At 47.3% G+C, this 13987-nt stretch overlaps 1 protein-coding gene across 1 annotated transcript in view; it reads right to left on the bottom strand.

Moving 5' to 3' along the window:
• The window catches only part of NINJ1 (ninjurin 1), a 147978-nt gene extending 135939 nt beyond the window's left edge, over positions 1 to 12039 (bottom strand). The window contains exon 1 of the mRNA XM_086939163.1: positions 11752 to 12039. Coding sequence (XP_086795289.1) covers positions 11752 to 11832 — 81 coding nt within the window. The 5' untranslated portion in view covers positions 11833 to 12039. The remainder of the gene's footprint in view (positions 1 to 11751) is intronic.
• Positions 12040 to 13987: the final 1948 nt, after the last annotated feature.

Raw genomic sequence — 13987 nt, forward strand, 5'->3', positions numbered from 1 at the left:
CCGTCCATCACCACCCCCTTTTGTACTACAGACTAAATAAGGCATACTGTGTAACAACAGAAGTAAAAGGCTCATCCTCATGGGAGGTTACATATGAAGACAACATGGCGGTACTAAGGAGGGACTAACATGCCTATTAACAAATCAGAAGCCAGCATTTACAAAGGACAATGACAAAAGTCAATGAAAAATATGGGCGTAGAGTGGGCGCAGCTTCAAAGCTATACCTGAATACAGCATGCATCTCAGAGCAGCGCATGTGCAGCCCAGGCTCGACCTAAAAAGTGCAAATCAGCAACAGATGTACAAAGTAAAATAAATAGATAAGAATGCATGATTAGGTCTCAGCTTGGCAAATTGCCATCAAATGTTTCAAGAGCAAAGTATATAAACAAACATACTCCATTAAATCTCAAGATACAAAATGGCCAACAGACAATATTTTATGATTGCGAACAGCTGACTTTAAAAAACAGCCCACGTAAAAACTGATTTTTAGGGTTCGTAAATTGGTGGAGAAAATACGTAGCTGGTCTATACGGAGAAAAAACAGACAGTATAAAAATAGGTTTTTAAAACGTTTTTGTTAGGTACACGATATTTACAGAAAATACTGTTCCACGGTTTCAACTGAGCTCTTGTCACATGGACACATAAGGATGGCAGTTTTGTCAAACTAGGAAAGGGACAAAAAGCATTGATCCTAGCCGAAATTTAGCCAAGAGGGACCTTTCTCACAGGCTGGGAACCCATGACAGATATGGTTTGATGAGAGGAGTTGTTTGGAGCAGGACATAATCATACATGCAAGATTTTTTTTTTATATTCTTGTTCTCTTGCTGAGGTCATAGGTTTAGAAATAGTGCTTTGGCTTTAAGAATGTCCCCCTTGGTTAGGGTATAGGGGGAGGAGACTATCGTGTTCGAGTAGATGTCACTTGCATCAGTTTTCATGTAATTTAGCCAGACAATATAAATACCCTTCTCGCACTTCAAGAAATCTTGGATGATTTCCCGATTTTGGCCCGTGTGGCAATCTGCCCAGACTGAAATCCAAAGAGGGTACAACCTTGATGAGGTCTGATACATAGGTCAGTCATAATTCCTCATACAGGGAAAAATGGGGGAGTGAACAGCGAAGACCAAATGAGCGCCAACAAAATCTATTCTCCTCCACCTGGACCTTTGAGACTTCCCAATAGCACCGGGTCCCATGCCATACATCAGCATTATCTTGTCACATTATAGCACTGAACTGAGAAGTATTACAGTTATTAAACATAAACCATCAGTGAACTAAAATATAAGACAGTTGTCAAGTACAACCTGTACATGGCCCATATCAATATAGAGAAGGTGTCTCCAACCATCACATTATTTTACATTATTATCAGACTGCAGATAGCAGGACCTGATAATAAACAGTTCTGTAGGTCACATAGTTTCAGAACTGAAGCACTAAGGTAGTAAACTCTTTAAAAAAGTCCTTCTCAACCCAATATTGAAGTATGGGAACAAATTGATATTTTTGAATGCTTTTAAATGAGAAAAAATTCAAATGAAGAGTTAATTTAATGACTAAGCTTCCTCATCAAAGTGTCACATTAAAACACAAAGCTGGCATCTTGCTCCCAGTGGCTGGTAGTCACAGTGCCATATTTATAACTGAAAAATACAGTCATTTTCTTTTAAATGGGAGAAATTTATAGTGAAGAAAAATGTTTCTATTAAACATTGTTGTTATGTTTTTCTCTATTTTAAATTAAGCCAATTAAGTCTTAATGTTTTATGAAACATTTGTTTCACTTTATATTACTCATATTTAAACAAATATTTATATTTTCCTATTATAAATATTGCACCATTCCTACTGGCCACCGAGAGTAATAAGCCTGCTATTGGTAGAGACATGGGAGAAAATCAAAATCATGAGCTTTATGTAATGCATATAAACATAAAGTTAAACCTTCAGTTGAATTTATTCTTAATTCAAAGTGCCGCTTTTCCACACAGCAGGCATTGTGCTCCCAGTGGCTGGTAGATACAGTGGCATATAAATAACTGAAAAATACAGTCATTTTTAGGTCGAGCCTGTAGCAGCGTGCATGCGCTGTCTGGCGACACTTTTAGTAAGGGGCTTTGAAAAGCTCACCACACTCTTGTGCGTGTGTTTTGTTTTTAGTTACAGGCTATTGGGCTTTGCGTGCGTCTTTCTAAGAAAGACAGCACGCAATTGGGCAAAGGCGGGTGCATGTCCCGCCTTTGCTCCCCCCACGGCCTATTGCTTGCGGTTACCCGCACGGGCGACATCTGTTTTGAATTATCGTGCCCAGACACGGGCGAGATAATTGAAAACAGATCGCTTCCTGTGGCGTGCGCACGCGCACCACTCACAGGCTTGTTGTTTAAAATTCCAATGCAGCTACTTACAGCTCGCTCTTTCGATGCGTGCAGCCCTCCTCCCGAGCCACACTCAAGCTGTTGGGGCTTTTAGCATGAGTCCACTTGGATTGTAGCGCTAGCCCAGTTTCTGCCTCTTCTCAGCGCTTTTTACAAGTCTGTTATGGACGGCTGTACTTTGTCTCTTTATTTCACCCTGGATAAAGGGTGGCTCAGGTGACGGGACCCCAAGTCAGAGACGGACAAACCACCTTCCTTAGCGTCTACTGCAAGGACAGCAGCCCCATCTCCAAAACACCTCCTCAAGAGCTCTGTCAAACCCCCTTGCCTCAAGAAATCTTCCTCCACCCGCTCCCTCACTCACTTTGCAAAAATAAGAATAACACCAACAGGCTGCGTGGTGTATATTTGTTGCCCCAAACCACTCCTCACAGGTTTCGCGGGAAGAAAAGAAAACGTGATGTGCGAGCTGAGGAGGCTTCCGTGTGCCTCAGACGAGCACACCAGTTGTGGTTAAGGCCGGAGAGAGATGTGTCCCAAGAAGAACTGCCGAGCCCTCGACCAAGAAGAACTGCCGAGCCCTCGAGAAAGTCTGGAAAAGGGACCCGACACCGGACAACAGGACCTCCTACAAACTGGCCACCCGGAAACACCACCAGCTGATCCGCGCCGCCAAGAGAACAGCATTCAAGGACCGGTTGGACAACAACGCACACAACAGCAAGGAACTCTTCAACATCGTGAAAGAGCTTTCCAACCCCAGCGCAGGAAACAACGACATCACCCCATCGCAAGACCTCTGCAACTCCCTCGCCTCATACTTCCACAACAAGATCACGGACATACACAGCAGTTTCAACAACCAACCAACGCACACCACGACCGACCAGCCACCCCCCCCCACCACCACCCTCCACGCCTGGACCCCGATCAGCACAGAAGACACCATCCGCACGATGAACTCCATCCACTCCGGATCACCAACCGACCCCTGCCCTCACCACGTCTTCAACAAGGCCGACGCTGTCATCGCACCCCACCTGCGAGACATCATCAACACATCCTTCGACACCGCCATCTTCCCCGAAAGCTGGAAACACGCCGAACTCAGCGCCCTACTCAAGAAACCAACAGCGGACCCCACCGACCTCAAGAACTACCGCCCCATCTCGCTTCTCCCGTTTCCAGCCAAAGTCATCGAGAAGACCGTCAACAAGCAGATGGCCGCCTTCCTCGAGACGAACGGATCCCTCGACCCCTCACAGTCCGGCTTCCGAGCCAAACACAGCACCGAGACCGCCCTCATCGCCGCCACCGATGACATCCGAGCCCTGATGGACAATGGAGAAACAGCGGCCCTCATCCTCCTAGACCTCTCCGCGGCATTCGACACGGTCTGCCACCGCACCCTAGTGCAGCGCCTCAGCAACATCGGAATCCAGGACAAGGCGCTGGAATGGATCATCTCCTTCCTCGACGGAAGAACACAGCGAGTCCGCCTACCACCGTACAAATCAGAGGCCTCCGAAGTCATCTGCGGCGTCCCCCAAGGATCATCACTGAGCCCCACCCTCTTCAACGTCTACATGAGCCCCCTCGCGACCATCGTACGCAAACACCACCTCAGCATCATCTCCTACGCCGACGACACCCAGCTGATCCTCTCCCTGACCAACAACCCCGCCGCCGCCAGAGCCAACCTGCACGAATGGATGAAAGAGGTAGCCGAGTGGATGACGACCAGCCGCCTGAAACTGAACTCGGACAAGACGGAGGTCCTCATCCTGGGCTCTTCACCCTCCGCCTGGGACGACTCCTGGTGGCCTCCCGCCCTGGGCACCGCACCCAAACCAACAGACCATGCACGAAACCTGGGCTTCATCCTGGACTCCTCCCTCTCCATGACCAGGCAAGTCAACAGCGTCTCCTCAGCGTGCTTCAACATCCTACGCATGCTACGGAAGATCTTCTGGTGGATCCCCACAGAGACCAGGAAGACCGTCACCCAGGCCCTCGTCACCAGCCGACTGGACTACGGCAACGCCCTCTACGCCGGGACCACCGCCAAGCTCCAGAAGAGACTCCAGCGGATCCAAAACGCCTCAGCCAGACTCATCCTCGACATCCCACGATCCAGCCACATCTCCGGACATCTGAGAGACCTTCACTGGCTCCCCATCAACAAGAGAATCACCTTCCGCCTCCTCACCCACGCACACAAAGCCCTACACGACCAAGGCCCGAGCTACCTCAACAGCCGAGTCAACTTCTACGCTCCCAATCGCCACCTCCGATCAGCCAACCACGCCCTCGCCGCCGTCCCCCGCATCCGAAGAGCGACTACAGGAGGAAGGTCCTTCTCCTACCTGGCCGCCAAGACCTGGAACTCCCTCCCGTCCGACCTACGCCTGACCCAAGACCACCTCTCCTTCAGGAAGAAGCTGAAGACCTGGCTGTTCGAGCAGTAGCGGCACCCCCCCTCCCCAGCGCCTTGAGACCCTACGGGTATGTAGCGCGCTTTATAAGTTTCACTGATTGATTGATTGATTGTGTTAAATGACATCAGCGGTGCAGGAGCTGCAGCTCTGCCACAGGCGGGCAGCCGCGATCTGCAGGAGAAGCCCCTGCTGGCAGACAGTAGTGCGAAAGGTGGCATCCGGAAGTCCATTGGCCACGACTGAAATTTGCAAACCTACGCTGGGAAGGAAGTTGACGTGATAGTGCATCATCGTTCCTCGAAGCTCTAATTGATAACACATGGTTGCTGTATCCTCCGACAGTCGTGTTTGGACTATTTTTAGAGAGGGCTGCTGAAAATAGTTTTAAACTGCACAATTTGAACAGGCAATCACAGGCAATCTAGCACTTTGAGTCTAGGAGAACTGACGTCATGCTTTCCTAGTTGTACCTGATTTGCCCTTCACACGTTCAAAAGTAGTACCATAAAGCCTGCATTATTGTCTAGTAGATGGCCATAATTTCTATAATTGAGGGTGTCTCTAACAAGGCCTTTTAATGTCCATGATCACTGCCTAGCGCATTGAGACATTGCCTATGTGGCACTGCATATAGGTTACTGCATATGTGTCACTGCATATATAATACTGCATGTACATTCTGCGTTCACTCACTGAACAATGTTCTGTTGCTGGCCTAACAGCTCCCTAAATCGCATATCATTATTTAATCATTAGGAAATATGTATACTATTTCAATTTTCAAAGAAATAGATTGTACCTCGTAATTTGGTTACATCATGTTTAAAAGAAATTACTAACACATCATTACATTTTTTCCTGTAACATATTGTTCATATTTGATCTTTCTGAGATGGGAAATACTCTCAGTTTGGCCCTGGTAGTAAATGTGTTGCAGATGCATGCTCCTTTGTTCCTCGTGTGCGCACGTTGCTGACTCCCTGCGTGTTTTGTCCTCAAACATGAGGCCATAGATAGATACAGTGACATTTTAGTACAGTGAGCATTGGCACAGTGACCTTTTGTGTTCCTTGCTTCACAAGAGAGTACTCACATGAAGAGTGATTTAATCATGTGGGGTGCAGTTTCTGTTTTCCTGCAACCCTGGGCGAGTAACCTAATTTGGTGCGTAATTTGTGACAAAAACATATTAGCACCAGTTTATTGAAAATCAGAAATACAAAATCTGAATATCAGAATGAGTGGTAACGCATTGATGGATTCTTTATTTCCTGTAATTGAAATATGGGCAAAAAAATGACTATGATGCCACAAATCTCTCCTTTCCCTCCACTGCTGGATTTAGAAAAATGGATCATAAGAAGGAAAACAAGCATTGGCACAGCCAATAGGTCTCGCCTTTGGGACCTTATAAGTGTTTTGCCATGCTACAGTTGATGTTGTTGCACCAAGGATATTGTGCTGGATAACTAAACACTTATAAGGTCCAAAAGGCGAGACCTATTTGAAGTGGAAATAAATGTTCGATCAAGTGCAGAAAAATGTCCCTTATTGTGAACATTAACGCAGAACATTTTTCTGCACTTCAAATTTCTCCCATTAAAAGAAAATGGTTGTATGCTTGTATTGTACATGTAACGGTGCCACATTTGGCAAAATATACATCCTGTGCCACAAGACCATATGACACAGGCTCTCATTCACCCATATACATATATCCCATCACTTCACACAGATGTTCATACATCCACACAGACCATGTACTCACAGATGCACATGACAGCCCTATCATAGTACCTCTAGTGACAGTACTTTGTTCAAACCATAGTATCGGGCTCTATGGACATTAGGTATAAAGTCAATGAAGCGGGCGAGGGGTTGTCTGATAACAATGCGCAAGTTACTTGGCATTCAGTAGCTCATGACGATTTTCACTGATCTGAAGTAGCTCTCATTACAGAAAAGGTTGGAGACCCCTGTTATATAGCAAGAGTATAGTCTATTAGATCACAATAGGTTTTGTAAAACTGTTTTCCTAACCTCACGTATTTGAAAGTGATATCATACGGGAAAACTAAGAAAAAGGATTTTTGGTGAAATACAGTATTTGCCTAAGATCACACAATTTAAGCAGGTAAGCAGTGATTTATGCAGTTTTTTTGGTTTCTGTTTGTACAAATCAGCCACTAATTGATTATCTGTCTCTTCTTTGTTAGCTGCTTTGTTGTAACCACTTTGTGCATTTTTCTGCAGTTTTAATAAAGTGTGAATTTGACCGGAAGGTAATGGAGCACAGGGAGATTAAGTGATTTGGCCAGAATCACAAGACGTTGTGCCGGTGCTGAGACACAAACCTGATTCCCCATTCCCAAAGTCGGCATAATGCCACATCTTCTGTAGAGGAAAGTTAAAAAGCAGAAGCCACTTGAAAGTGCGTTGTGGGCTTGAAGTTCCAACAGGACTTTGAGCTGATTCAGAACGAGGCTTCTGGCTCGAGCTTTCAGTGACTCGCCCACCTCTACCATCCTCTTTCACTTGTATCACGTTTGAAGTATCGCAGGTGCACTGCAAGTAACAGAGATGAACAGCCCGCTGCACAGGCTGTACTTCCAGCCATGACGAGGGTATAAGAAAACACGTCGATCACAGTGATCATCCTGTGGACACTCCATTTATGGTCATCCCACAAAATATCAAGCTTGCCGCCATATGACCTGAGACTTACTGTAAAAAACAGGCTTCTGTTCTAGTCTAAGCGTACTAAACAGAGGTGGCAGGACCAAAAGATAAGGACATGGGCAGCAATCTAGTGCCTGTGAACTCATTGAGAATACGTGGGACAGGGGCATAGTTGTCAATGGTGCAGCAGGTGCAGTAGCACTAGGGCCCAGACGACTGAAGGCCCCGCTGAACCCTGATTGTTGATTTATTTTACTACCCACCTATTGGTTGGGGAACATTTGCTTTACCTGCATTAGGACCCATGGATGGCTAGATATGCCACAGGGGCGGGAGCTCAGCTGGTTTAGCTCTGCGGCACCGTACGGGGTCAGTTCCATTTAGAATATTGGGTACATTACCTCTATGAATAAACATCTTGTACAGTGTATGCGATTTAACCAGAACGTAGCAAATCCTATCATTTATGTTTAACTGAAACGCACAGGAGCCTCCTTTATTAGTGAGAACTACAAACACAAGAGGCAATCTCAGCAAGTGTTTTGCTATATCGATTGAGCACCATATGTGCAACTGGATCGTTTCAATGTAATCTTAGATACATGCACTTTTATGATATGAAAATATCGAATAAAGTATTACAACAACAGATACATGTATGCATGTGGGTTTGCACAATGCAAACAGAGCAGCAAATCAATGAAACACAGTACAATATATATTGGTAGAGAGAGCAACAACAGAGGATGGGGTAGGGTCTACTCAAGATGCGAGATATAGAAGGAGAGGAGAAGGGTGGCTTTTAATGTGGGGCACTTCTAAAAGGACAAGAGACAAGTACAATCCCCAAAGAATGTTAACCAACAAACAAGTTAGGTACACTTCCAGGGTCCAAGGGTCCTTGCAGCTGGGTAAGTTGCACTGACAATCACAGTCAGTGCTTTCTCTAGGTTCAAAGGATCCAGCAGGTCATATGGGGTTGAAGTTTCCCTGGTAAAAGAGGAGATATGGGAAAGTTGTCTGCCCTGAAAGCAATGCATGGATCGGTACCAATAATCATAAGACCAGCCATCCAAAAAGCAGTGCTTAATGTGAGCTGGTGGTTTCCATGCTCGGCTTGGCACTTAATTGCCAACACTGGCCCTTATGACAGTCTATTGAATGGTGTCGCTATTTGTCTAATTTGGAGACTAGCACAACATGTTTTAATTCAAAATACATAAAAAATGACTAAAACCTACTGCCAAAGCCGTGCTTAGAGGTTTGGGGGCTGGAATAGTCAGAATAGTCAGACTTGTATGAGTGGGATGGTTAGTAGTTTGGTTGTTACTGTAATTGGCAGAACTGACAGCGGCAATGGGCGTTGCAAGCAGAAGTGGCCTCCTGAGTAGGGCCCTGGCACCTATACTTTTTACAAATTAAGCACTGCCTAAAGACAAAGAATGGTGGGGGAAGAAGTGATGGGAGGCGTGATACTCCTCTGTGGGAAGCATCCACCCTTCATCTAACAACCAACATTCTAAAAAATACATAAATGTGTGCAATGATCTAAGGCTAACCATAGCAAGAGATGCTAAACTGAAACCATCAAACGATTCTGGTTAAAGTGCTTCTAGTTAAAGTGCCTCTTGCTGCCTCCAAGCTCCTGATAATTATAAACTTACAAAATTCACCTAAAGAGAGTTTCAGTCCATGGTCTTCGAAAGCATAGCCCAGAGAAGGCGTGGCTCCTACCGAAAGCACTCATACATTGATAGGCGAGATGCTTCCGGCTTTGGTACTTTATTTAGGTCGACGCCCTGCTCGTGCTCTGCCCTCTGGTGCACACATTACAGTCGGCTGGTTCCCCACAAAGAACGGTCATGTGCTGTCTAGAGCTGCCTGTGCCCTTCAGCTCCCGGGTTTGAAACTGGAATCTCTCCTCCCATCCTGGAGAGGCGAGTGGTGCCCATGGCAACGGGCCGGGGGAGCAGCAATGTCGATTCTGTTTACATCCAGCCCCATACAGTGACTGAGCGATGGACAGAGGCCTGCCCAGAGAGGTGGCAGATAGCAGCGTGCAGCGAGTGATAAGAGCGGTGGGTGGGAATGGCGGCAAAGAACAGACATTTAACTGCATATCCTTTTGGCAACGAAACGGCGGCGTCACTTGTGCGTGACTAACAATAACACTAAAATGGTAATGAAGGGCCATGGGCACGGAATGCACTCACGCGGGCACATGCCTGAGGCAGAAACAGTACAATTGCTGCAAGTGACTGGGGCTTCTAGGGGTGTGTGTGGTAGCAAACATTTCTAAGTAAATCATGTCATGTACGGACACCCGTGCTGGAAATGAAAAAAAGTTCTCTGGGTTCCTATAAATTAAGGTTCAAGGTGTCACAAGGAAGGGGGGGGCCTGATAGGCAATTTACATTTATTGAAAAAAAAAAAAAAAACTCTGCCACCCAAAAATTGGCAAATGAAGACAAATGTGACAATAAATCTAAAAATATTTTAAACAATTGCTTATCGGGTTAAGGCATCAGTTTCAGCGAGTTGTGTGTGTACCCTGCTATTTCCAGGGCATAGCAACCGTATGAAACTTTGGTGGATAACTCACTTGCTGGAAAGACCTCTGCGTAGTTGTAGTACAGGTTTGACTCACCCCAAAACAGTATAAGGACAATGTGTAACGTGAAGGACACTGATTTCTATTTTATGTAGCTAGTTAAGGAGTTACTCCTCTGGTCAGAGTCCATTGTGTAACCTAGATGTTTTAATTTACTATCCTTATAATATATATATAGCACACTGAGCTATAAACAGACATCAATGTGCTAAATGGAAACTGCAAGCAAGGACTGTACTTTTGTAGAATTCTTCCATTACCCCAAGGTTGAAAAAAAGGCGGCTTTGAGTATTAATATAGATTTTAGAATAGGCCATCACAATCACTATATTCTGGAGAACCCACAGACGTTCTAAATCCTAACTTTGTGTTTCTCCAATGCATTCCCTCCTAACATGTATGAGATGAGACTCCCACATCTACACCGTAACCCTCCTTGTCTTACAGTGCATGTATACCTCTTACTACACAGAGGGGTTGGAAAAGTCAGAACCCCGGCTCCGAATCATGGTGTGTCTTTTAAGCACTTGTGACGAGACAGCAAGTTGAGTGTCTTTGCTTTCCTCCTAGACATTGGCACCAAGGCTCAAGGCACCAGCCTGCCCATAGCCTAAAGGAACAAGAGGGTTACAGATGGCCATTTAAGTGAGGCATTTGCGTTGCAGCCGGCTCAAAATGAAATATGAAAAACCTCTCATCCGCTGTAGGTTGCTGGTGTGAACCCATACTTTATGCGGTCGCTGCTGATCTGTTCCAGTGTCTTCAAGTTACACCGGGACAGAGTTAGCATTTCCCTGTGACCAGACTAATTCCCGGATCCGGATGAATAATAGCAGCTGAGCAGACAGGATTCCCTTATTTCATGCCCTCACAGCCACAGCAGAGAAGCCAAACACGGTTTACAGTGTTAAGTGAAGGTGGGGGAAGATGGGTGCGTGCCCAAATCCAACGCCTGGCAGGTGACCTGGTGGGCGCCTCATTCTCTAACTTATGAGAAAATAAGAAAAAGCGTGCCCGTCAGGCAGCGCGCGCTGAGCGGATACCAGACATCCGTGGCAAAACACCGGTGTCGTCAGGTGCCGCAGAAAAGAAAACACCGCAAGGCTGAGACAATAACAGCCATTGTTCGGCGAGACGAAGATGGTCCTGCCCGCTGGGCACGGAGAGCCCGCTGCCGCTTGAGTGACGGCGCTCGTGCAGGCGTCCCGGAGAGGGTGCAGTTTACTGGCAGCGCGGTGACAAGTGCACGGCGCTCCGGCTGTGTGTACAGACTGTCTAGCGCGCGCATCATCACACAGACAGACCATCCTCCGCCCGGAATGAGTCTGTGAGGGGGCGCTTCACCTGCGAATGTCATTACAGCTTCAAGCCAGCGCTTTCTTTCTCGCAGCCGGTGTGCCAATGTCCACCCACAAGTGTGTGTGATGCCGGAGCCCGCCTCACTGGCAAAGGGGCAGATTTTGTAAACAACAACGAAGCTACTTTGGAAATGCGATTAGAATGTCTAAAGGGAGATTAGCCGTATAAATAAATGCCTCTTCCCACGCCCTGGCTCCTGTCCCACCATGCGCTGGATCCAGTCCACCGCCACCCCCGGGCTCCCGCTCCCTCCATCCCCGCGTACCTCTTCCTCCTCCGGCGAGTCCGCGTCCTCTCGCCCCGGGTGCCTGCCGTTCAGCTCCATGGCTTCGGTGTGGGAGCCCATTCTGCCGGCGGGATCCCTTCTGCCGCTGGCTTGAGCAGGGAGTGCGAGAGGCCTGGGCAGGCGTGGGAAGCAGCGGGCTGCAGTAGGAGGGGAGGCCGCTCTGCGGGAGGGGGCGGGGGTTCAGAGCGGCTGGTGCCCGCGCGGCGCTGGCTGAGGTAAGGGCTCTTCTCTCACCAGCCAAGTCGGGAAGGTCCCCTGCCGCAGGCTGGAAACTCCCACTACTGCAAAGTGGAAGTGAGGGAGGAGGGAGGGGGTCGAAAGGGGCCTGGGACTCAGATGCCGGGCTCGCGAACTGGGCTACAATCAGACAGAGTGCCGAGCAAAATACTGCAATGTCATTCATAGTAGCTACAACCTCTCTCTTTACAGCTACAGTGACAATAATTTGTTTTTAGCCGTCTACGCGTACATATAAAGTTTTAAATAACAGGCGTTAATAGCACCTGTTGCCAGCTTGTACAATGTATGTGAGACATTCCCCAAGTCTTAATTTTAAATATTATATCTATCAACTTCTTAATTTCCCAGTTCTAAAGTAGCCCTCATTCCAAGGCAAGCCAATTCATTCTCCGCATTTTAAAGTCGCTCTTCAGTGAACCCAGATGTTTCCGTATATTGCCAGTAACAGATACAATATTTCGTGAGCCACAGCGCCATAACATATCTCCATGGGCAGCTCTGCCTGGCTTTCCGGTGGATTCCGAAAGCACATGGACCTGACAGCTATGAATAAGCTATAAAAAAAGGCTTACTCATATCATATCTGAGGCACGCGCTTCCTCTCTGCAAAGGATAGAAAGTCAGAGCGAAACAGAGAATTCCGCAAGAGGGTCTGAGCTGGCAGTCTAACTTCAACTTTCCATCAAAATGCATTTTGGCTGGCTGGCCCTTCTTTTGAATGACAAGTGCTTTGGTCATAAAACGTGAGCCCTGCTTCTCAAGTGTTCAGTTCACAACTCTGCTTGCGTGCGAGCGTGCAGAGAGGGCGGCACTGCAGGGCTCACCCGAGGCGTGCTGGCAGGCTGCCCAGGAGCCTAGCTCGGGTGCCAGGGGCCCAGGTGCAGCGAGCTCTGGTCTAATCTTCTTAATAATAAATGACAGATGCACGAAGAAGGCGGCGAGCAGGAACCTCCATTCACAATGCTTTATTTACAAGGTGCATGGAAGATCTGGAACACCGCAGGCTTCCTGTTTTAATAAAGACATATCCGCCCATATGGCTGCCCAGTGTACATATCTTAAATGATACCCTCACCAGCGTGATAAAAAGCACTGGTCAGTGTAAACACTACATCCTCTTGGCTTGAATGGGGCCTCGTGACAATCAGTACACAACAGTGCTACGTTTCTCAAAATTCAGACCGAGGTTCCCGTAGACCACGGGCTACTGGGTCTCAGTTGGGTCGATTAAGTCCATTTCGTAATGATGTCGTGGGCCATCCTCTGATTACTGAGAACCAGCACTTGACCCTAAGGGTAGCGAGGTAGACAGTCAAAGGCTTACTCAGGAAGAGGGAGTGGTGCTTGAGACTTAGGGCCATATGCATTAACACATTTTCCCATAGACACTGACTGGGCAAAACCCTTTGATGCATCTGCCCCTAGACCTCAACAAGTCAAACTATATCACTCAATAACAGATTATTGCATTTACATCTAAAGAAAAATGAGTTAATTCTACCACTACACAATACTGCACAAAGAGATCCTGTGGGGTGCACATGGTCAACATTTACAGCAATTCGGTTAACTACAGGAGTAATTTAAGACACTGGCAAATGTACACAGTTGCTATCACGGTGAGATTTAGTGATCAACTTCCTTTCTGGTCAGTGAGCCAGAGGTCGGTCTGAGTGCCTCCATGGTTCTACTGGCCCCTGAGATTGTATAGCTTAAGTTCACCTGGTCTCCTAAACTGGCCCTCGCGCTTGGCAAGAGCAGATTTACCCCATTCGTCCGCTCACCCCCTCTCCCAGCTGCTCCTCCCTCCCACCTCTCCTTTTATGGTGCCTAAGACAAGCCCGGCTGTGCCTGTCCGCGCCTGGACCGCGGCCAGCGCCAGTCCCCCTGGCCCCTGCAATCACCACAATGCCCAACAGCGCTACAATGCCAGCACCCTCCACGCACTCAACCCTGGATGAGAACACACCTGCTA

The sequence above is a fragment of the Lissotriton vulgaris genome, chromosome 9, assembly GCF_964263255.1.
Source record: "Lissotriton vulgaris chromosome 9, aLisVul1.2, whole genome shotgun sequence".
NCBI classification, from domain to species: Eukaryota; Metazoa; Chordata; class Amphibia; order Caudata; family Salamandridae; genus Lissotriton; species Lissotriton vulgaris.